General features: G+C 50.3%; 1 protein-coding gene across 2 annotated transcripts in view; it reads left to right on the forward strand.

The window, feature by feature from the left end:
* The first annotated feature begins 1,454 nt into the window (after positions 1-1,454).
* The window catches only part of LOC141264869 (CTD small phosphatase-like protein), a 40,244-nt gene continuing 16,234 nt past the window's right edge, over positions 1,455-25,464 (forward strand). For both annotated transcript variants that reach the window (XM_073677254.1, XM_073677255.1), the window contains exon 1: positions 1,455-1,833. In XM_073677254.1, coding sequence (XP_073533355.1) covers positions 1,470-1,833 — 364 coding nt within the window. In that variant the 5' untranslated portion in view covers positions 1,455-1,469. The remainder of the gene's footprint in view (positions 1,834-25,464) is intronic.

Genomic DNA, 25,464 nt, shown 5'->3' on the forward strand with positions numbered 1-25,464 from the left:
AAATTAAACTCTCCAAATACAAACTACCATCTCAGTTACCAAGACAAGATGGTAAAATCACAAAAATAAATGTGTTTTACATATTGCTGCACTTGCTTATTTTCACTAAAAAAGTAGCAAAACCAGATAGCTATGTTCACACTAGGTTTTTTTTCAACGCTGAAAAAACATGACATGCTCTATTTTGCAAAAAAAAAAAAAAACATGCAAAGCACAAAATCCTGATAAAAACCAAGATGTGTGCATAAGATTTCTGGTTTCTCAGACTTTGCTGTTACTGTAAAACGCAGCTGAAAATCTGCATAAAAAACGGCATCAAAAATCGCTGAAAAAAAAGCCAATGTGTGAACATAGCCTAAGACAGTAAAAAAAAATAATAAAATTAACTACAATGTGTGTTCGAATCTTCCTTTCCAAATAGAAAAAAAGGCCTTGTTGATAGTGACACGTGAGCAAAAGTGCAGAGAATCAAGAAATAAGCATAAAAATATATATATATGCCAGAATCGCTGATTATTCAGCCCCAGCACCTCGAAAAATGTAATAAAGTGATCAAAACGTCATAAACAAGGCCTGACCGCACCAACTACGGAAAATATAAAGATAACCGATGTCGGAAAATGGCGACAATTGTTTCTTTTTCAATTGATGCAGTAATCCAATTACTGAGATATATATATATATATATATTTATTTATTTTTTTTCCTTTAAATTTTTCACTACATCATATGGTAAAATGAATGGAGCCATTTAAAGCGACAGCTCGTCCCGGAGGGGGAAAAAATAAAATCCTCGTGTCGCGATGGGGACGTAAAAATAAAATTAAGGCTCTTAGGAAGGTGAAAGGGTTAATAAGATCACGCCATTCATTACAAGGGGCAATAAAGTCAGGTAGAGAGGACAAGCCCCCCACACAGGTGTCACACAGGGACAGAAGTAAAAAAAAAAAAAAAAACATTATAGCTTTGAAAAAAAAAAACCTCAGGTTTAAAAAAAAAAAAACAAAACAAAAAAAAAAAACTAAAGGGTTAAAGAAAATATTTGGCTTGCTCTGTGGTTTCCATGGTAACAACAGTTCTAGGAAACCACGAGCCTAGAGCGTATATATGGAGTCACCAGAACACCGGAATCGCGGTGACCCTCCTCCCCGGCGGGAGCGCAGGGTCCTATGCGGCTGCGGTCAGCCAGCTCTCACACCACCGAGTCCGCTCCCATTACTACAGTGACCGCGCGGCGCTTACGCAGTGACTTTTATATACATTACAGGCCCCGCCTCCCTCCCACGCCCCCCTGTCAGCGACAGCTACATGCAGCCAATCACAAAGCAGCGTTTCCCGCCCTGACATTTGACCGCGCCCCTGACGCAGATTGTAACTCTTTCATTACCGCAATCTTCTTTAGTGAGTATGCAAGAACAGACAGACCAGCGGTAACGGATGTAGTTAATTTCAGACCACGCCCCTTGTTTATGTCGGAAAGGAGCTCGTCCCTCGTTCGTCGCCATGTTGGGAAGGTCAGTAGAGAAAAAAGGGGAGGAGCTCCGGCTGTCACACCGCCTCCTCCTGAGGGAAAACAGCAACCCGCCGCGGACTCCGCCACCCCCGGGACAGCGGCCCCTTCTCCCCCGCCTGGACTTCATGCTGAGGAGGAGAAAGCCGAGCCAGGGAGCCGACCCGGCCGCGGACACCCGGGGAAGCCTGAGCGAGCCGGCCGGGGGATAGACGTTACCGCGGAGAAGGAGCGCTCGGCCGAGTCCATGGACAACACGTCCATCATCACCCAGCTCAGCAACCCGAAGGAGGAGGCCGTGCTGTCCTGCGCCCAGGAGAAGGGTGAGTGCCCGGGAGGAGGAGAAGGAGAAGGGTGAGTGCCCGGGAGGAGGAGAAGGAGAAGGGTGAGTGCCCGGGAGGAGGAGAAGGAGAAGGGTGAGTGCCCGGGAGAAGGAGGAGGAGAAGGGTGAGTGCCCGGGAGGAGGAGAAGGAGGAGGAGAAGGGTGAGTGCCCAGGAGGAGGAAAAGGAGAAGGGTGAGTGCCCGGGAGAAGGAGAAGGGTGAGTGCCCGGGAGGAGGAGAAGGAGGAGAAGGGTGAGTGCCCGGGAGGAGGAGAAGGAGAAGGGTGAGTGCCTGGGAGACAGAGAAGGGTGAGTGCCCGGGAGGAGAAGGAGAAGGGTGAGTGCCCGGGAGGAGGAGAAGGAGGAGGAGAAGGGTGAGTGCCTGGGAGAAAGAGAAGGGTGAGTGCCCAGGAGGAGGAAAAGGAGAAGGGTGAGTGCCCGGGAGGAGGAGAAGGAGAAGGGTGAGTGCCCGGGAGGAGGAGAAGGAGGAGGAGAAGGGTGAGTGCCTGGGAGGAGGAGAAGGGTGAGTGCCTGGGAGGAGGAGGAGAAGGAGAAGGGTGAGTGCCCGGGAGGAGGAGGAGAAGGAGAAGGGTGAGTGCCCGGGAGGAGGAGGAGAAGGAGAAGGGTGAGTGCCCGGGAGGAGAAGGAGAAGGGTGAGTGCCCGGGAGGAGAAGGAGAAGGGTGAGTGCCCGGGAGGAGGAGAAGGGTGAGTGCCCGGGAGGAGGAGAAGGAGGAGGATAAGGGTGAGTGCCTGGGAGGAGGAGGAGGAGAAGGAGAAGGGTGAGTGCCCGGGAGGAGGAGAAGGAGGAGGAGAAGGGTGAGTGCCTGGGAGGAGGAGGAGGAGAAGGGTGAGTGCCCGGGAGGAGGAGAAGGGTGAGTGCCCGGGAGGAGGAGGAGAAGGGTGAGTGCCCGGGAGGAGGAGGAGAAGGGTGAGTTCCCGGGAGGAGGAGGAGAAGGGTGAGTTCCCGGGAGGAGGAGGAGGAGGAGAAGGGTGAGTTCCCGGGAGGAGGAGAAGGAGAAGGGTGAGTGCCCGGGAGGAGGAGAAGGAGAAGGGTGAGTGCCCGGGAGGAGGAGAAGGAGAAGGGTGAGTGCCCGGGAGGAGGAGAAGGAGAAGGGTGAGTGCCCGGGAGGAGGAGAAGGAGAAGGGTGAGTGCCCGGGAGGAGGAGAAGGAGAAGGGTGAGTGCCCGGGAGGAGGAGAAGGAGAAGGGTGAGTGCCCGGGAGGAGGAGAAGGAGAAGGGTGAGTGCCCGGGAGGAGGAGAAGGAGAAGGGTGAGTGCCCGGGAGGAGGAGAAGGAGAAGGGTGAGTTCCCGGGAGGAGGAGAAGGAGAAGGGTGAGTGCCCGGGAGGAGGAGAAGGAGAAGGGTGAGTGCCCGGGAGGAGGAGAAGGAGAAGGTTGAGTGCCGAGGAGGAGAAGGAGAAGGGTGAGTGCCCGGGAGGAGGAGGAGATGGGTGAGTGCCCGGGAGGAGGAGGAGGAGATGGGTGAGTGCCCGGGAGGAGGAGGAGGAGGAGGAGATGGGTGAGTGCCCGGGAGGCGGAGGAGATGGGTGAGTGCCCGGGAGGAGGAGATGGGTGAGTGCCCGGGAGGAGGAGGAGGAGATGGGTGAGTGCCCGGGAGGAGGAGGAGGAGAAGGGTGAGTGCCTGGGAGGAGGAGAAGGAGAAGGGTGAGTGCCCGGGAGAAGGAGAAGGGTGAGTGCCCGGGAGGAGGAGAAGGAGGAGGATAAGGGTGAGTGCCTGGGAGGAGGAGGAGGAGAAGGAGAAGGGTGAGTGCCCGGGAGGAGGAGAAGGAGGAGGAGAAGGGTGAGTGCCTGGGAGGAGGAGAAGGAGAAGGGTGAGTGCCTGGGAGGAGGAGGAGAAGGAGAAGGGTGAGTGCCTGGGAGGAGGAGGAGAAGGAGAAGGGTGAGTGCCCGGGAGGAGGAGGAGGAGGAGATGGGTGAGTGCCCGGGAGGCGGAGGAGATGGGTGAGTGCCCGGGAGGCGGAGGAGATGGGTGAGTGCCCGGGAGGAGGAGAAGGAGGAGGAGAAGGGTGAGTGCCTGGGAGGAGGAGAAGGAGAAGGGTGAGTGCCTGGGAGGAGGAGGAGAAGGAGAAGGGTGAGTGCCCGGGAGAAGGAGAAGGGTGAGTGCCCGGGAGGAGGAGAAGGAGGAGGATAAGGGTGAGTGCCTGGGAGGAGGAGGAGAAGGAGAAGGGTGAGTGCCCGGGAGGAGGAGGAGGAGAAGGGTGAGTGCCTGGGAGGAGGAGGAGGAGAAGGAGAAGGGTGAGTGCCTGGGAGGAGGAGGAGGAGAAGGAGAAGGGTGAGTGCCTGGGAGGAGGAGGAGGAGGAGGAGAAGGGTGAGTGCCCGGGAGAAGGAGAAGGGTGAGTGCCCGGGAGGAGGAGAAGGAGAAGGGTGAGTGCCCGGGAGAAGGAGAAGGGTGAGTGCCCGGGAGGAGGAGGAGAAGGGTGAGTGCCCGGGAGGAGGAGGAGAAGGGTGAGTTCCCGGGAGGAGGAGGAGAAGGGTGAGTGCCTGGGAGGAGGAGAAGGAGAAGGGTGAGTGCCCGGGAGGAGGAGAAGGGTGAGTGCCCGGGAGGAGGAGAAGGAGAAGGGTGAGTGCCCGGGAGGAGGAGAAGGAGAAGGGTGAGTGTCCGGGAGAAGGAGAAGGGTGAGTGTCCGGGAGAAGGAGAAGGGTGAGTGTCCGGGAGAAGGAGAAGGGTGAGTGTCCGGGAGAAGGAGAAGGGTGAGTGTCCGGGAGGAGGAGAAGGAGAAGGGTGAGTGCCCGGGAATAGGAGAAGGGTGAGTGGCCGGGAGTAGGAGGAATAGGAGAAGGGTGAGTGCCCGGGAGGAGGAATAGGAGAAGGGTGAGTGCCCGGGAGGAGGAGGAATAGGAGAAGGGTGAGTGCCCGGGGGGAGGAGGAATAGGAGAAGGGTGAGTGCCCGGGAGGAGGAGGAATAGGAGAAGGGTGAGTGCCCGGGAATAGGAGAAGGGTGAGTGGCCGGGAGTAGGAGGAATAGGAGAAGGGTGAGTGCCCGGGAGGAGGAGGAATAGGAGAAGGGTGAGTGCCCGGGAGGAGGAGGAATAGGAGAAGGGTGAGTGCCCGGGGGGAGGAGGAATAGGAGAAGGGTGAGTGCCCGGGAGGAGGAGGAATAGGAGAAGGGTGAGTGCCCGGGAGGAGGAGGAGAAGGAGATGGGTGAGTGCCCGGGAGGAGGAGGAGAAGGAGATGGGTGAGTGCCCGGGAGGAGGAGGAGAAGGAGATGGGTGAGTGCCCGGGAGGAGGAGGAGAAGGAGATGGGTGAGTGCCCGGGAGGAGGAGGAGAAGGAGATGGGTGAGTGCCCGGGAGGAGGAGGAGAAGGAGATGGGTGAGTGCCCGGGAGGAGGAGGAGAAGGAGATGGGTGAGTGCCCGGGAGGAGGAGGAGAAGGAGATGGGTGAGTGCCCGGGAGGAGGAGGAGAAGGAGATGGGTGAGTGCCCGGGAGGAGGAGGAGAAGGAGATGGGTGAGTGCCCGGGAGGAGGAGGAGAAGGAGATGGGTGAGTGCCCGGGAGGAGGAGGAGAAGGAGATGGGTGAGTGCCCGGGAGGAGGAGGAGGAGGAGAAGATGGGTGAGTGCCCGGGAGGAGGAGGAGGAGGAGAAGATGGGTGAGTGCCCGGGAGGAGGAGGAGGAGGAGAAGATGGGTGAGTGCCCGGGAGGAGGAGGAGGAGGAGAAGATGGGTGAGTGCCCGGGAGGAGGAGGAGGAGGAGAAGATGGGTGAGTGCCCGGGAGGAGGAGGAGGAGGAGAAGATGGGTGAGTGCCCGGGAGGAGGAGGAGGAGGAGAAGATGGGTGAGTGCCCGGGAGGAGGAGGAGGAGGAGAAGATGGGTGAGTGCCCGGGAGGAGGAGGAGGAGGAGAAGATGGGTGAGTGCCCGGGAGGAGGAGGAGATGGGTGAGTGCCCGGGAAGAGGAGGAGGAGGAGGAGATGGGTGAGTGCCCGGGAAGAGGAGGAGGAGATGGGTGAGTGCCCGGGAGGCGGAGGAGATGGGTGAGTGCCCGGGAGGAGGAGGAGGAGATGGGTGAGTGCCCGGGAGGAGGAGGAGAAGGAGGAGAAGGGTGAGTGCCCGGGAGGAGGAGAAGGGTGAGTGCCCGGGAGGAGGAGAAGGAGAAGGGTGAGTGCCCGGGAGGAGGAGAAGGAGAAGGGTGAGTGCCCAGGAGGAGGAGAAGGAGATGGGTGAGTGCCCGGAAGAGGAGAGTAAGTGCCTGTGGTCAGTGGCAGGAAGGAGGAGATTGAGTACCCAGGAAAGCGGAGAGTGAACTCCGTGGGCAGTGCTAGGGAGAAGGATGAGGGGCAGTGCCAGGGAGGGGGGTGTCGTGCTGTGAGAATGTCCAGGACCGGATCAGATGACAGGTGTGTGTTCCTCACAGCTGGGGCCAGCGGGGTCTGCCATGTCTGCAGGAATTGGTTGAGGGTGGCACCTCACCTGGTGAGGTTGTGATGTTCCCTGTGTGTATAGATCGGGTGATGCTGCAGGCGCAAAAGTAGAAAGACTTGATGCCTTTTTTAAACTGTTTGTGCCCAAAGAAGCCCAGCATAGTGGAGGGATTTATGCCGTGCCCATTCCAGGTGTTAGGTGCTCCTAGGAACAGCTTGTGCCGTACACATGGGTGCTGCAAGTGGTGGGTGCTGTATTGTGCCCGGCTATGGATGTGATACCCAGGCCAAGGATTGTGTGCCCAGGATTGGTGCAGGGGCACGGGGTCTGTCATGTCTTGAGCAAATGGCTGAGGATGGCACTGTGCCAGAGAACTCGTCTGAGCTGGGTGACTGTTTCGTGCTCCCAGTATTTGGTCCCCTGGGACCAGTCTGTGCTTTTGTGCCATGGTTTCTCCACTGCGCCATGTCTACAGGGCAGCCTGTGCCACCCACACAAAGGACTGCATGCCCGGGATTGGTACAAGTATCTTTTGGAGGGGGAATGGGGTCTATGATGTATCTAGGAAATGGGTAAAGGGGCATTGTGCCCAGGTCATCCTGAGCTTGATGATGGTGAGTGCCTAGGATTAACAGAACGGGTTCTGGGTGATGTTGTGTGATGCCATAAAAATGATTTGGTGCCTAAAACAGAGCATCAGGGTGATGCCCACCAGAAGGGGAACGTTGACACTAACCGGACACCCAGGGGCGGCCCTGTGCTCTCATTGCAGTTGTGTTGGGCTTCTGTGCGGTGCCCAAGGATGAATGCCATATCTAGAGGGCGTCATGTACTGTGCCCGGAGATGGGCATGATGCCCACACTAAGGATTGTGTGTCTGAGATTGGCAGCAATCACTTATAATGGTCTGGACTGGTTGAAGCTGTCATGTGCCCAATGTGTGAGGAATGGGTTCTGGGTGATGCCCCCTATTGGTGGGGTTCTGCCTGTGCCAGTGCTTAAAAAAAAAAAAAATTGGATTCCCAAAATATAAGGTTGTGCCGGAATAAAAAATGGCAAAAAGAAGGACGAGGGTAGAGAAGAGAGGTGTTGGGATCTCCGGTGGTCTCTCTAGCCACTAAAAACTGTGTCTGCGGAAAGGAGAATAGCAAAAGAAACGCGTCTCTGTAACGCAGTGATGTGTCCAGTCTGTGCCCGCAGCTCGGGCACGTGGTGACTGGTGGCATCCTGGAAGGAGTCTTTATTGTATGTGGAGGGGGCTGATGCCAACGGTGATTGCTCTGACCCATGGCATGGACTAGTCAGGTTGGCATTCGCTGGTGGTATGGGCAGGCCAGCAAGCGAGATGTTAATAACGAGGCTGACCCTAAGCTATTGTTCACTGTTATCAGCCACAGGAGGTCTGAGAGCCTACACAACTACTGCGTCCATTTACATTACAGCCATTGCCAGGGCATGCTGGGAGTTGTAGTTTACCCATAGCTAGAGATGCATGGATTGCAGCCAGGGAATGCTGGAACATGACAGGGTAAAGTGAGAGTTGTAGTTACAACACTGCTGTAAAGCGTCAGGCTGCAGGGCTGGATCAGGGCATGCTGGGAGTTGTAATTACACCACTGCTGGAAAGTGACAGGTTGCAGGCCTGGATCAGGGCATGCTGGGAGCTGTAGTTAAACCACTTCTGTAAAGCGTTAGGCTGCAGGCCTGGATCAGGGCATGCTGGGAGTTGTAGTTACACCACTTCTGTAAAGCGTCAGGCTGCAGACCTGGATTAGGGCATGCTGGGAGTTGTAGTTTCTGCACAGCCGCCTCCATTATTCTGGCAGCGCCGCGGTTTATTTTGGACAGCCGTGTACTAATATCCCGGGAATGTCGGAGAACATTACGATCGTGTCCCACAAACAGCGCAGACGCTGCCAAGTGTCATTATAGCGGAGAGTGAATTGCAGCCGTGGGCGGCCATGCGGAAGGTCTTGTAATTTGGAGTTTTTTCTTGGAATTTGGAAAATTCTTGTTATTCCTCTATTTTTGGCTTGTGGACGGTAACTGCATCCGCATAAGTCACTCCCTCCCCCATGCTTTACACTGCAGCTCTGGAACAAGCTCAGCAGAGAGCTGATGTACATTGTCACAGTCCCTGCAACTCATGGACTGAGCGGACACTTGTGGCCGGGGTCTGGAGGTCTCGGCGTGACCCCTCGCTTGCAGTTTGCACTTCAGGTGATCCCTAAATGCTCCCAGACGACTGTCGTGGGAAATGTGGCGTTGCCCAGCAGACCCCCGGCGCTTCCCTGCGTGCCTTCGGTTGCTTAGTAACCGCGCAGAGGCCATTAATAGCGCGTGATGTGAGCAGCGTGATCGGAGGAATGGCCCCGCGCTGAGCGCTCCCCGGCCCTGCGGGCGCTGTGTCCTTGGTGGAATCTCACAGTCTCCTGGCTGCGTGCTCTGCCCCACACTGGGGAATAAAGCGTTAAATTCACTTAAAGGGGTACTCCCACCTCTGCAGCATACGGTCCGAGCTCTGTGCTGAGTTCTGTTCCTGTGCCGTCGGTCATGGTGTCCGTGTTCGCGCCTCGTTAGATCGCTCTTACAGGTCTTGTGTGAATAGTGAGGATCCCGCCGCTGAGAAGCGGAGGTCTTCCCAAGAATCACAGATTTATTTCACACACCCCCCCCCCACACACACACACACACACACATCTGTCCTTCCCTCAGTAAGACATCAATATCTCCATAGGGGAGCGGAGCCTCCTGCTGGGATCACAGAGAAGGGAAATCTGGCTCCTGGCGACCTGCACCTCCTATACATAGACCTGTGCCCGGCACTGATCATCCACACGTAACACAGAGACGGGGAATAGGTCTATAATGGTTACTGACCCTGCATTATATCCTGTATTATACTCCAGAGCTGCACTCACTATTCTGCTGGTGCAGTCACTGTGTACATGCATTACATTACTGATCCTGAGTTACATCCTGTATTATACTCCAGAGCTGCACTCACTATTCTGCTGGTGCAGTCACTGTGTACATACATTACATTACTGATCCTGAGTTACATCCTGTATCATACTCCAGAGCTGCACTCACTATTCTGCTGTTGCAGTCACTATGTACATACATTACTGATCCTGAGTTACATTCTGTATTATACTCCAGAGCTGCACTCACTATTCTGCTGGTGCAGTCACTGTGTACATACATTACTGATCCTGAGTTACATTCTGTATTATACTCCAGAGCTGCACTCACTATTCTGCTGGTGCAGTCACTGTGTACATACATTACATTACTGATCCTGAGTTATATCCTGTATTATACTCCAGAGCTGCACTCACTATTCTGCTGGTGCAGTCACTGTGAGTGCAGCTCTGGAGTATAATACAGGATATAACTCAGGATCAGTAATGTAATGTATGTACACAGTGACTGCACCAGCAGAATAGTGAGTGCAGCTCTGGAGTATAATACAGGATGTGGCTCTGGGTCAGTACAGATATGTAATATGACTTGTTTCCTTGTAGATTATATCGGTATAATGGTCTTGTGATGATCTCGGCTCTGAGTCTCTTCCGGCAGATGTGCCCAGTGTGACTCCATTGCTCTGCATGGAGCTGGAGGAGCAGCGGGGAAACAATCGCCCGTCTTTCCAGTGCACCTGTTGTTGTGCCCCGCTCGGCGCCCTGGCATAGCTGCGGCATTCCTGTGCCTGATCCCATGTTGCCGACTCCGCTCTGTGAGGTGCGCTGCTGAGGATATAGGAAGGAATGTGTTGGCTTCTTCTGGCCATCTGTCTTGTTGGGGATTGGTTTCCGTCACCAGTTATGTTCCAGGTTCCCAGTAAATCTCCGGAGCTGGTTGTAGCTGCCATCTTTTATTCTCCAGTTCAGCCGTTCCTGGGCATCCTGTGCATGTTAACGATGCTGCACGCTCAGCACAGCGCCTGCGGGGACTGTCACCCTGATCTACACAGACTCTTAAAGGGGAAGTCCGGCGTTGTTCAGTCCTGCGTCGGGTAACATGTTGACATCGCGGCTGCATAGATCTGTCTGGATACGTGCACGATCGGCAGCAGCGCTGCTCGTCTGATGCGGAAGGTAGAAACGTGGGAACATCCCTTTTATAAATCATCTCATTTACATAGGATCTGATCAGCTTATTTTTCTGGTTGAAGACGAGGCATGTCAGATGATCGGCCCCCCATGAAATAATTGGGGGCCTCTTTATAGCTTGCATATAATGTTTAAAAAAAGTGCTATAACTTTCTAATGTTCTTCACTGGGGTTCTTCTCTGCCTGCAGATACGTGTGGGAACAGACATTTGGGCAAGTCAGACATCCTCTTCAAGGGACTGTCCCCATAGCTCCTTAAAGGGGCGTTAAGGAAGGAACAGGCCAGATAACTCCTTAAAGGGAAAGGGGTATTAAGGACTCCCAGTAAATGATTGGTACATCACTTGGCTGCTCTATCAATTAATGTTCGTTGGAGGCCCAGGCCCTGCGGCCCCTTTTCTCTCCGAGCTGGTGGGTATCCCGAGTCATTAGTCCTGATGTAGTAGTCAATTGTCAGTGCAGACTGCTCCGTCTGTTCATGGGATATTGACCATATGTCAGGTTTGCTGGGTCTCTTCCTGCTTTGCATTGTCAATGCGAACTGGGTGTTAAAACCTTCCTGCACATGTTTTCTCCTCCATTCACATCTAAAGCGAAGCTCGGTTTTCCTCTGCCTTCCTCCACCAGAGACCCAGAAATTGGGGCCTAGCGATCGGGGGCACGTGTCCAACGTGTCACACTTTACCCCCCTAAGGACAGGACTAGGCTGATTTTAACCTTGGGGAGCGCTATACATGGCACAGGATGTGATGGTGACACTGGAGTGCTGCTCCGCACTCAGCCAGTGGCGGGAACATTGTATCCCTTTTGCTTACATTGTTTCTTTTCATTACCATGGATACATTGTAACAACCACAGCTTGGTGATTGACAGCACGTCCCTAGCAACCAGTTGGTCTACTCTTTACAGGAAGTGTCGGCCCGTATTGGGGGAAACATTTCCTTCCCGACTCCACATACGACAGTCAGACGAGTTCCCTGGATCAACGTCCCATCACAGAATCCAGTGCCCTAACCTGTAATATAATGTTATCAAGAAGGGCCTCCTTGTACTTCTGCACTGAGTGAACCATTACATTGTGACTGAGCGTTCCATAATCTCACTGTATAGAATCTATAAGATCACTGTATAGAATCCATACTCTCACTGTATAGAATCTATAATATCACTGTATAGAATCTATAATATCACTGTAAAGAATCCATACTCTCACTGTATAGAATCTATATCACTGTATAGAATCCATACTCTCACTGTATAGAATCTATAATATCACTGTATAGAATCCATGCTCTCACTGTATAGAATCTATAATATCACTGTATAGAATCCATACTCTCACTGTATAGAATCCATACTCTCACTGTATAGAATCCATGCTCTCACTGTATAGAATCTATAATATCACTGTATAGAATCCATACTCTCACTGTATAGAATCCATACTCTCACTGTATAGAATCTATAATATCACTGTATAGAATCCATACTCTCACTGTATAGAATCCATACTCTCACTGTATAGAATCTATAATATCACTGTATAGAATCCATACTCTCACTGTATAGAATCTATAATATCACTGTATAGAATCCATACTCTCACTGTATAGAATCCATACTCTCACTGTATAGAATCTATAATATCACTGTATAGAATCCATGCTCTCACTGTATAGAATCTATAATATCACTGTATAGAATCCATACTCTCACTGTATAGAATCCATACTCTCACTGTATAGAATCTATAATATCACTGTAAAGAATCCATACTCTCACTGTATAGAATCCATACTCACTGTATAGAATCCATACTCTCACTGTATAGAATCTATAATATCACTGTATAGAATCCATACTCTCACTGTATAGAATCTATATCACTGTAAAGAATCCATACTCTCACTGTATAGAATCTATAATATCACTGTATAGAATCTATAATATCACTGTAAAGAATCCATACTCTCACTGTATAGAATCTATAATATCACTGTAAAGAATCCATACTCTCACTGTATAGAATCCATACTCTCACTGTATAGAATCCATACTCTCACTGTATAGAATCTATAATATCACTGTATAGAATCCATACTCTCACTGTATAGAATCTATAATATCACTGTATAGAATCTATAATATCACTGTAAAGAATCCATACTCACTGTATAGAATCTATAATATCACTGTATAGAATCCATACTCTCACTGTATAGAATCCATACTCTCACTGTATAGAATCTATAATATCACTGTATAGAATCTATAATATCACTGTAAAGAATCCATAATCTCACTGCTCACTGTATAGAATCTATAATATCACTGTAAAGAATCTATAATATCACTGTATAGAATCCATACTCTCACTGTATAGAATCTATAATATCACTGTATAGAATCTATAATATCACTGTAAAGAATCCATACTCTCACTGTATAGAATCTATAATATCACTGTATAGAATCCATACTCTCACTGTATAGAATCCATACTCTCACTGTATAGAATCTATAATATCACTGTATAGAATCTATAATATCACTGTAAAGAATCCATAATCTCACTGCTCACTGTATAGAATCTATAATATCACTGTATATAATCCATACTCTCACTGTATAGAATCTATAATATCACTGTATAGAATCCATACTCACTGCTCACTGAATAGAATCCATAATCTCTGCTCTCATTGTATAGAATCCATAATCTCACTGTATAGAATCCATAATCTCACTGTATAGAATCCATACTCGCTTTATAGAATCTATACTCGCTGTATAGACTCCATAAACTCACTGTAAATAATCCATAATCTCACTGTATAGAATCCATACTCGTTGTATAGACTCCATAATCTCACTGCTCTCACTGTAAAATATCCATTATCTCACTGCTTTTAAGATTAAAGAATCCCCGTCTGTGATTATGATTAAACCTTTTTTCCTTTAGACGTAGAAGACGTCCCCTTGTCACCGTCGCAGGCCTAGGTGTAAAGCCCATTAGGTAGAGACTATGTACCACCATGATGTGCCTGGTATGTGGTAGTTGACATTTGACACCATATGATGTCGCCTGGTATCGGGTGGTTGGCACCGTGTAACGTGGCCTGGTATCGGGTGGTTGGCACCGTGTGATGTGGCCTGGTATCGGGTGGTTGTCACCGTGTGACGTGGCCTGGTATCGGGTGGTTGGCACTGTGTGATGTGGCCTGGTATCGGGTGGTTGGCACTGTGTGATGTGGCCTGGTATCTGGTGGTTGGCACCGTGTGACGTGGTTGGCACTGTGTGACGTGGCCTGGTATCGGGTGGTTGGCACCGTGTGACATGGCATGCTATCTGGTGGTTGGCACCGTGTGACGTGGCCTGGTATCGGGTGGTTGTCACCGTGTGACGTGGCCTGGTATCGGGTGGTTGGCACCGTGTGACGTGGCATGCTATTGGGTGGTTGGCACCGTGTGACGTGGCATGCTATCGGGTGGCTGGCACCGTGTGATGTGGCCTGGTATCGGGTGGTTGGCACCTTGTGATGTGGCCTGGTATCGGGTGGTTGGCACTGTGTGATGTGGCCTGGTATCTGGTGGTTGGCACCGTGTGACGTGGTTGGCACTGTGTGACGTGGCCTGGTATCGGGTGGTTGGCACCGTGTGACATGGCATGCTATCTGGTGGTTGGCACCGTGTGACGTGGCCTGGTATCGGGTGGTTGTCACCGTGTGACGTGGCCTGGTATCGGGTGGTTGGCACCGTGTGACGTGGCATGCTATTGGGTGGTTGGCACCGTGTGACGTGGCATGCTATCGGGTGGCTGGCACCGTGTGATGTGGCCTGGTATCGGGTGGTTGGCACCTTGTGATGTGGCCTGGTATCGGGTGGTTGGCACTGTGTGATGTGGCCTGGTATCTGGTGGTTGGCACCGTGTGACGTGGTTGGCACTGTGTGACGTGGCCTGGTATCGGGTGGTTGGCACCGTCTGACGTGGCCTGGTATCGGGTGGTTGGCACCGTGTGACATGGCATGCTATCTGGTGGTTGGCACCGTGTGACGTGGCCTGGTATGCTGGGGCTGCTGATGTATTTTTGGACGGCGAGGTCTCGGGGTTTTGCAGCGTCATCCAGGCAGCTGTTTCCAAAGCAGCGGAGACTGTTGTGGGGACGCTGTGCGCAGAGCCGTGTGTAAATAAAAGGTCCGCGCTGCTCTGGCAGAGCCGCCGATGGTATCCGAGCACGTGTATATATCTTCACGGCGGTGTATACTTAGCATACAAGGCTCCAAAAGATCTTCATAGAGGCTGCGTCACCTACGGGGGGCGCCTGTGCCTCTGTCATTACTGGACAGACTTCTACTTGAAGGGCTGTTTGCTGTCAGTGAATGGAGGAATGCTGAACATCTGTCCTGCGGAGAGTTTGCTCCAATTATCCTGAGCCGCTGCGCAAAATGTACGAATATCGGCCCGAGCCAGAGTCTGTCCTAAAATTGTTTGACAATACACAGAACTTTGCAACTTTTGGGATCCGATTCAATGTTGCATTTGTTGCTGATTTTGGGCTTTTTATTTTTATTAGTGCCGTATTCTTTAAATTTGCGTCTAGTTTATGTGTTCACCTGGTTTAGGTTTTTTATGTGTTTGCCATTGAGGACGCGGCTTTTCTTTTCCAGATGTTTGTGGACAATTCGTCAATTTCGAATTTTTCAAAAGCCGCACCGTTTTTGAGCAAATGTTCTACAGCAGGGGTGGGCAATTAATTGTTCCGAGGGGCCACATGAGAGACTCTGACTGTTGTGGAGGCCGAAATTAATTCTGCTCAATATTAATATCAACACTTTAATTATAATTATTGTATCTAATATATACTTGCCTTGTAATGTCAGCACATCCTGTTCCGTCCAGATGTGTTCGGATCCCAGAATTCCAAGCGGCGGAAGTTCACCGACCGCCATATTGGGACACCTAAGTGATTGGTGTCTCAATATGGAAACCGCTGGTGGTAACAGCCTCTTGTGCGGTACCGCCAGCCGAACACCGTCGCAACACACACACACTGTATATGCCGTACGCACCACACACACACACTGTATACACTGTACGCACCCCACACGCACACTGTATACGCCGTACGCACCCCACACACACACTGTATATGCCGTACACACCACACACACTGTATACACTGTACGCACCACACACACACTGTATACACTGTACGCACCACACACACTGTATACACTGTACGCACCACACACACTGTATACACCGTACGCACCACACACACTGTATACACCGTACGCACCACACACACTGTATACACCGTACACACCACACACACACTGTATACACTGTACGCACCCCACACACACACACTGTATACACTGTACGCACCCCACACACACACACTGTATACACTGTACGCACCACACACACACTGTATACACTGTACGCACCACACACACACTGTATACACCGTACGCACCACACACACACTGTATATGCCGTACGCACCACACACACACTGTATATGCCGTACGCACCCCACACACACACTGTATATGCCGTACGCACCACACACACACACTGTATATGCCGTACGCACCACACACACACACTGTATATGCCGTACGCACCACACACACACACTGTATACACTGTACGCACCACACACACACACTGTATACACTGTACGCACCCCACACACACTGTATACGCCGTACGCACCCCACACACACTGTATACCCTGTATGCACCACACACACACACTGTATACCCTGTATGCACCACACACACACACTGTATACGCCGTACGCACCACACACACACTGTATACACTGTACGCACCACACACACACTGTATACACTGTACGCACCACACACACACTGTATACGCCGTACGCACCAAACACACACTGTATACGCTGTACGCACCACACACACACACTGTATACGCTGTACGCACCACACACACACACTGTATACACTGTACGCACCACACACACACTGTATACACTGTACTCACCACACACACACTGTATACACTGTACGCACCCCACACACACTGTATATGCCGTACGCACCACACACACTGTATACGCCGTACACACCACACACACACACTGTATGCTCCGTACATACCACACACTGTATACTCCGTACACACCACACACACACACACACTGTATACGCTGTCCGCACCACACACACTGTATACACCGTACACACCACACATTGTATGCTCCGTACACACCACACATTGTATGCTCCGTACACACCACACATTGTATGCTCCGTACACACCACACACTGTATACACCGTACACACCACACACACACACTGTATACTCCGTACACACCACACACACTCTGTATACGCCGTACGCACCACACACTGTATACGCCGTACGCACCACACACACACTGTATACGCCGTACGCACCACACACACACACTGTATGCGCCGTACGCACCATACACACACTGTATACGCCGTACGCACCATACACACACTGTATACGCCGTACGCACCACACACACACTGTATACGCCGTACGCACCACACACACACTGTATACGCCGTACGCACCACACACACACTGTATACGCCGTACGCACCACACACACACTGTATACGCCGTACGCACCACACACACACTGTATACGCCGTACGCACCACACACACACTGTATACGCCGTACGCACCACACACACTGTATACGCCGTACGCACCACACACACTGTATATGCCGTACGCACCACACACACACTGTATACGCCGTACGCACCACACACACACTGTATACGCCGTACGCACCACACACACTGTATACGCCGTACGCACCACACACACTGTATACGCCGTACGCACCACACACACTGTATACGCCGTACGCACCACACACACTGTATACGCCGTACGCACCACACACACACACACACACACACACACACACACACACACTGTATACACCGTATGCACCACACACACACTGTATACACCGTATGCACCACACACACACACACTATGTACACCGTATGCACCACACACACACACATACTGTATACACCTTATGCACCACCACACACACACTGTATACACCGTATGCACCACACACACACTGTATACACCGTATGCACCACACACACACTGTATACACCGTACGCACCACACACACTGTATACACCGTACGCACCACACACACACACAATGTATACACCGTACGCAGCCTCTTGCGCGGCACCACCAGCGGAACACCGTCGCGAACACACCGCCGCTGGGATCAGCCGAATGATTCACTGATCGCCGCCATCATTGTATAAGAGGAGCGCATGCGCAGTTTTAATGTGACCACCGCTATCTGCCTGCACAAAGATGGCGGCGGTCTGATTTACTGCGCGGGGAGACAGCTCACACGAGAGAACACATGAGGGAAGAAGACAGCACAGGGGTGGAGAGAGACAGCCGACAAGGGGGAGAGCACATGGGGTACACAGGTCAAAGAAGAGATCACATGAGAGGAGAAGACAGCAGATGGGGGAGAGAGAGAGTGGATGGGTGGGTGAGCACATGGGGGGGGAGAGATTCTCAATGCTGCAAAGTCTGCCCCCATTGTGACATCACCGCCTGCCCCCATCGTGACATCACCGCCCTCCCAATGCCACAGCATCGGGCCTCCATCTAGTTATTAATAATTATATTAATTGTATGACAATATTGAGCAGAATTTAAGTATGCTGACATCCACCTCTATGCCGTTTGAACCCAAAAACAGCCCCTTCTATTTATCATGAGAATCGCTCACTGCCGGCGTGAGGGCCCCACAGCCTCCCCGCGGCCAGTCCATCCTATATACCTGAAAAGAAGCACCACGTACTCGCCTTGCTTCCTCTGGCGCTCTGCTTCTGCTCCTGCCTCCGGTGCGCTGACTCTCCGCAGTACACAGCTGATGCGATGAAATGACGTCATCGCATCAGCTGTTTCACACACTGATTGGCGGAGGAAGGCCTGTCTTCCACCAATGCATTCAACACGGATGGAGAAAACGGCAACAGCAAGCAGCTATGGTACGGCCCGTGCGCCACTGTTTTCAGCTCCTCAGCTGTCTCGGTCAGGGGGCCTAATGTGGCCTGCAGGACTCGCTTTGCCAAGTCTATTCTATAGCCCTAAAGTAAATTTATGTATGAAAATCTTGCTCCGTTTTTTACTCTTTTTAGCGGGAGCGTTCAGCTTTATATGTATTATACTCCAGAGCTGCACTCACTATTCTGCTGGTGCAGTCACTGTGTACATACATTACTGATCCTGAGTTACATCCTGTATTATACTCCAGAGCTGCACTCACTATTCTGCTGGTGCAGTCACTGTGTACATACATTACATTACTGATCCTGAGTTACATCCTGTATTATACTCCAGAGCTGCACTCACTATTCTGCTGGTGCAGTCAGTGTACATACATTACATTACTGATCCTGTACTGATCCTGAGTTATATCCTGTATTATACTCCAGAGCAGCACTCACTACTCTGCTGGTGCAGTCACTGTGTACATACATTACATTACTGATCCTGAGTTACATCCTGTATTATACTCCAGAGCTGCACTCACTATTCTGCTGGTGCAGTCACTGTGTACATACATTACATTACTGATCCTGTACTGATCCTGAGTTATATCCTGTATTATACTCCAGAGCAGCACTCACTATTCTGCTGGTGCAGTCACTGTGTACATACATTACATTACTGATCCTGAGTTACATCCTGTATTATACTCCAGAGCTGCACTCACTATTCTGCTGGTGCAGTCACTGTGTACATACATTACTGATCCTGAGTTACATCCTGTATTATACTCCAGAGCTGCACTCACTATTCTGCTGGTGCAGTCACTGTGTACATACATTACATTACTGATCCTGAGTTACATCCTGTATTATACTCCAGAGCTGCACTCACTATTCTGCTGGTGCAGTCAGTGTACATACATTACATTACTGATCCTGTACTGATCCTGAGTTATATCCTGTATTATACTCCAGAGCAGCACTCACTACTCTGCTGGTGCAGTCACTGTGTACATACATTACATTACTGATCCTGAGTTACATCCTGTATTATACTCCAGAGCTGCACTCACTATTCTGCTGGTGCAGTCACTGTGTACATACATTACATTACTGATCCTGTACTGATCCTGAGTTATATCCTGTATTATACTCCAGAGCAGCACTCACTATTCTGCTGGTGCAGTCACTGTGTACATACATTACATTACTGATCCTGAGTTACATCCTGTATTATACTCCAGAGCTGCACTCACTATTCTGCTGGTGCAGTCACTGTGTACATACATTACATTACTGATCCTGTATTATACTGCAGAGCTGCACTCACTATTCTGCTGGTTTAGTCATTGCAGCAGAACAGTGAATGCAGCAGCAGAATAGTGAGTGTAGCTCTGGAGTATAATACAGGATGTAACTCAGGATCAGTAATGTAATGTATGTACACAGTGACTGCACCAGCAGAGTAGTGAGTGCAGCTCTGGAGTATAATACAGGATGTAACTCAGGATCAGTACAGGATCAGTAATGTAATGTATGTACACAGTGACTGCACCAGCAGAATAGTGAGTGCAGCTCTGGAGTATAATACAGGATGTAACTCAGGATCAGTACAGGATCAGTAATGTAATGTATGTACACAGTGACTGCACCAGCAGAATAGTGAGTGCAGCTCTGGAGTATAATACAGGATGGAACTCAGGATCAGTACAGGATCAGTAATGTAATGTATGTACACAGTGACTGCACCAGCAGAATAGTGAGTGCAGCTCTGGGGTATAATACAGGATGTAACTCAGGATCAGTACAGGATCAGTAATGTAATGTATGTACACAGTGACTGCACCAGCAGAATAGTGAGTGCAGCTCTGGAGTATAATACAGGATGTAACTCAGGATCAGTAATGTAATGTATGTACACAGTGACTGCACCAGCAGAATAGTGAGTGCAGCTCTGGAGTATAATACAGGATGTAACTCAGGATCAGTACAGGATCAGTAATGTAATGTATGTACACTAGACAGTGACTGCACCAGCAGAATAGTGAGTGCAGCTCTGGAGTATAATGCAGGATAAGTAATGTGTGAAATGTTTCTGGTGTAGAGATGCTGTTATCTCCTCTTAGTCGCGGCTCTCTCCTTCCTTCTCCCTGGCGTTCTCCGCGATGCTGACGTTGGTGTCTTGTACCTGGTGATGGTCGGGTCTGTGTACTATCGGTGACTTTCTCCGGTCAGATGTCTAGGACGAGTCTATAAGGGAAATGTAACATTAATGCTCCTCTTACATTGCCGTTCCCTCCTGGTCTTCGGGCCGCGGCATCTGCAGGATGATGAGATCATAGCGTGTGTCTGGCGAGCGGCTCGCTTTACTGCTCCGCTGCAGTGGCTGCACACCCTTTGCTATCTGTATTGGGTTTGTTTCACTTTCTGCTCCTCCTTAGTGTTTTCTGCAGCCGGCGTTGTGTGCTATACCGTTCACTGCCTCTCCACATTGCACAGAATTGTTTTGCAGATTGTGCAGGAATCCGTCAGCTTCAGTCCGGCGACACATACAGTTTGCCCCTGACCCTCCTGGCTTATGCCAGAACGGCAGTAAAGACTGACACTGATGTAAATAAATGGAGCTGATTGTGAGAGTTGTAGTTTAGCCATGAGGGGTATTCCGGGTAAATATAAATAGCGCAGAGTTTCTGGCATCGTCTGTAGGAGTTGGCATCACTTCTAGATAAAAAACAACATCCCCCTCCTGTCTCGGTGCCACCACAATCTCCTACACCCAGGGCATTAACAATCAATAATGGTCTGTCCTAATGAATCACCTCGGAAATCCGCATTATGATATAATCCTGCCAGGTATGTTACTGGTGCCAATGCCTGGCAGACCTGCAGGATTTAATGCCATAATAAAAAGCTTTAGGAAAAACCACATCCTCTGTGCAGAGCTGCGGAGCTGTGATCCAACAAGGGCGCTGCAATCTCACTATACAGGGGCAGTGACGTCCCCCTACCTGGTCCGGCACAACATGCTGCCCTGGCACGTCTTTCCACCTCTAAAAACTTTACATCCATGGTTTGTTTGTTTTTTACTCCAGTCCATTTAGAATAGAAATAAATGAAGGAACTTTGCAAATAGTATTCACTAAAAACCTCCTACCGTTTTGTGTACACAGCTTCTATGCAGGTCTATGTGCCCTAGATGAATGCAGTTACAGATTACACACAACACCTCGGTCGCTGGTTACTCGCTTTCCTCTTTCTATTGCATCTGTCTTTATTGTAAGTCCCTGTGACTCCTAGGTTTTAGAACTCCAAGGTCACTTCTGACCCGTGTCTTCTCCCTAAAATTACATTTTGCATAGCCATGTTTAGTGTAAGATGTGAAGTATACGCGGACACACAGGTTAAAGCATTCAGGGAGAGACTGGCTTCACAGGGAACGTCCACTGAACTCTTAACCTGCAGCTCCACTAGCAGCTGAATGTGTGTAAACCTACAATTTTATTTTTGGATCAGAACGATACACAGAGGAGACGTCGTCTAAAAATATTGTCAGCGTGCACTGCTTAGGACAGTCTGACAGAAGGAGCAGCTGTGGGTTAAGGCACTGAGAGCTGCTTCACAGGGAATGCCCACTGAACCCAGAGCCTGCAGCTCCACAAGCAGCTGAATGTGTGTAAACCTACAATTTTATTTTTGGATCAGAACGATACACAGAGGAGACTTCGTCTCAAAATATTGTCAGCGTGCACTGCTTAAGACAGTCTGATAGCAGGAGCAGCTGTGGGTTAAGGCACTGAGAGCAGCTTCACAGGGAATACCCACTGAACCCTGAGCCTGCAGCTCCATAAGCAGCTAATAGATCTATTCCTACAAGCTCACTTTTTTTGGTAAATGCACATGTTTTAAGCAAATTGGATATGTAGCAGCTGCCTTAGTTGACTTTTTTTTTTTTTTTTTCTTTTAAGGCTGTGTTTTTAAATCTTATAATAAATGATAGAGCAAGTGTGTTTGTTTTACCAAAAAGCAGAAGCACCCCAATTTTTATTTATTTTTTTAACCAACGATCAAGGGATTGAACGACTTAAATACCCATTAAACAGAGTATATATGGAGTTTCTGTCCTTGAGCATTGATGCCTGCAGGGGAGAAGTGGTTAATATCGCGTCTCATACAGAGCAGTCGCTCTTCTCTGGATACCGTCCTCTTTAGATTGGAGAACGGCCGCACGGCGCGGCGTAGACTGTTCCCATCTCTTCCACTGTGAATGAAAGGGGGGCATACAATGGGATCACAAAGTAGGGGGGTATTGTGGGGACACCTCAGTATAATCACTTCTCCAGCGCTTGTGGCGGTTATTGCAGTGATTGTTGTGCTGGGTCTCGGACGCGCCGACATTAATATTTCACGCGGCTTTCTGCTGGATTCACTTTACGTTCTCTTCATGATGCATTTTAAGCGAGGCCGCGTCATAATATCCTCGTGAGCGTGTGCGAGGAGCTCTGCAGCCTTAGTAATGTTTATCAGTAAATTTATTGAATTGATATGAAGAGGTTCTGTAGCATCCGGGGCACAGACTAAAAAAGATATGAGGGAAGCCTCTTTGTTTTTATTCATTGAGGTTTAATTGCCGTTTGCCAAAAAAAATCAGACCTCTAAGGTGCTGGTGTAATGAACTGGGCAGAATCCTGGTAGCTGCCACTAGGGGGTGCTCAGGTACTGATTATACAGGTTTTGTCTAATTCTGTATGCAGTGAGCTCCCCCTAGTGGAGGTTTTTGATTTTTAGACTTTACAACTTTGCAAAGAAATGTAGAACATTTTTGTATCTCTGTAACTGGAATTTGCAAAGCTCTGACAGACCTGAAAATCTACAATGCCCAGGATTTAATGTGCCCTAACGGCGAGCAAGAGGAGTGATCAGACAGCCCTGGGATCCTGCCGACTAATAGCACTGATCTTCCCTAGTCGCGTTATCAGGGGGCTATATAATCATGGGGAGGCCCCCTATCTGTCTAACCACTGAGATGCCGCGAGCACTACTGACCGCAGCATCTAAGGGGGTTGAATGGTTACTCCGCTCCTGAACCCACCGCATACACCCAGTGTATTGCATACGCTCTTAAAGGGGTACGGGATATGTCCCAATCAGCAGCCATTTTTTATTCTTCATTTCGAATGCTCTAGATTTAAAATCTCCTCCTGCGTTTTGTGTCTACTGCTCCTACCAGAGCCGCGAGTCTCCATGTTTGCAGAGAATCCACAGACCCCGTGTAGCCTCATCCTGCAGACTCCACGTCTCATAGCTGGTAAATAATGCAGAATTGGACTGCAAATATGGAGATACAGTGGTCTGCAGAAGAGCTGGAAACCCAAAAACGGCAGTACGTTTTTAGAAAGGATCCACATTTTGTAGGTCAATATGAGACCCTCCAAGGACCTTTGTACTCAGTTGTGTGATTGATATTAGAAGCTGCGGACTTTATGATTATTGGCTCTTTAAGCGGCTCTCAGACAGCATCCTGTGGCTATCACGTCGATGAGCATAGTCCTGAGCGTAGGACGTATCTGGTTGTGCTGTTGGAGGAGACTTTGGTGTGCAGCGTTCCAGGGGATCTGGAGTCGGATCACTCTGTGGGAAAGCACACAAGGCTTTGGCCGGAGTCCAGGGCCCCGCTTCCCAGTGACTGCCTCGCTGGTGCGTCCAGCGCTCACGTCCGGTGCAGGAGGATCAGCGTAAATGTCACTGTTGTCAGATGTGAGGACACCTGATACATTATTGACATGTTGCACACTCGATGATACAATCTATCTGCATTTAAAGAGATACACACTTCTAGAAGAAGTTACTGTGTAGTCTTTTACCCAAACCTTTGGCTCTTAAGCTGTTGCAAAACCATAACTCCTGGTGATGTCTGCGGCCCTGATTAACTCTGAGGACGAGTTCCTGCTCACTGAGGGCAAGCAGAGATCTTACAAGTGGTGCAGAATTGGCTGCAGAGTATCTCTGATCCTCTAGGTTCTGCTTGCAGGAGTGATCTGCTGTGTACTTACAGCCGTAGTGCCAGCAGGTGGGGCCGGTAGATGGCGCCAACAGGTGGGGCTGGTAGATGGCACGGGCAGGTGGGGCCGGTAGATGGCGCGGGCAGGTGGGGCCGGTAGATGGCGCGGGCAGGTGGGGCCAGTAGATGGCGCGGGCAGGTGGGGCCGGTAGATGGCGCGGGCAGGTGGGGCCGGTAGATGGCGCGGGCAGGTGGGGCCGGTAGTTGGCCCCGGCAGGTTCGGCCCGTAGTTGGCCCCGGCAGGTTCGGCCCGTAGTTGGAGCAGGTAGTTGTTGGCGCGGTCTTGCTCCGGCAGATAAGTTTTTAACAGTCTTGTGGAAAGTGAGCGGCCGAGATCTCGCCTTCATTAGTGCGGAGCCATGAATCCTCCTAGAAGGTGATGGGTGGGGAATAAGAATGAGGAGGAGGGAGAAAGCACAGAAGTAGTGATACCGGCAACACACCAGGCATGCTGGGAAATCGCAGCTTGGGTATCTAATCCTGTGATACTGTCTGCTGTGATATTGTATCCAAATCATCATGCATTATATTGAGGTTTGTATCTAATATATATACTGTCTCCTGAGCTGTGTATCTAATCTTATGTGTGATGCTGTCTGCTGAGCTGTGAATCTAATCCTTTAATGAGATTCGAGGATCAGCAGATGGTATCACATGTGATGGGATTAGATACAGACAGTATCATACATAATTACATGATATTAGATACACTGCTCAGCAGACAGCATCGCGCATGGTGGAATTGGATACAGCGGCTCAGTACACAGTATCACATGGTAGGATTAGATGCAGCAGCTTAGAGCATAGTATCAGACCGGATTAGATACAGTATCAGAGCCCATCATATGTGATAGTGTTCTGAGCTGTGTATCTAATCTTATAATGTGACATCGGGGGCTGCGCTGGTGCTCACATCGGGGGCAGCGTCCTCCATGTGTTTTGGAGGCAGAAAATTTTCCGGCTTCTGTAGAAGAAAGGTTTGTTTGTCGGCCGGGCCCCGGGAACGGGGAGG

The sequence above is a fragment of the Phyllobates terribilis genome, unplaced genomic scaffold (genome assembly GCF_046119375.1).
Source record: "Phyllobates terribilis strain yellow unplaced genomic scaffold, ASM4611937v1 Scaffold_4__5_contigs__length_816908805, whole genome shotgun sequence".
Lineage (NCBI taxonomy): Eukaryota > Metazoa > Chordata > Amphibia > Anura > Dendrobatidae > Phyllobates > Phyllobates terribilis.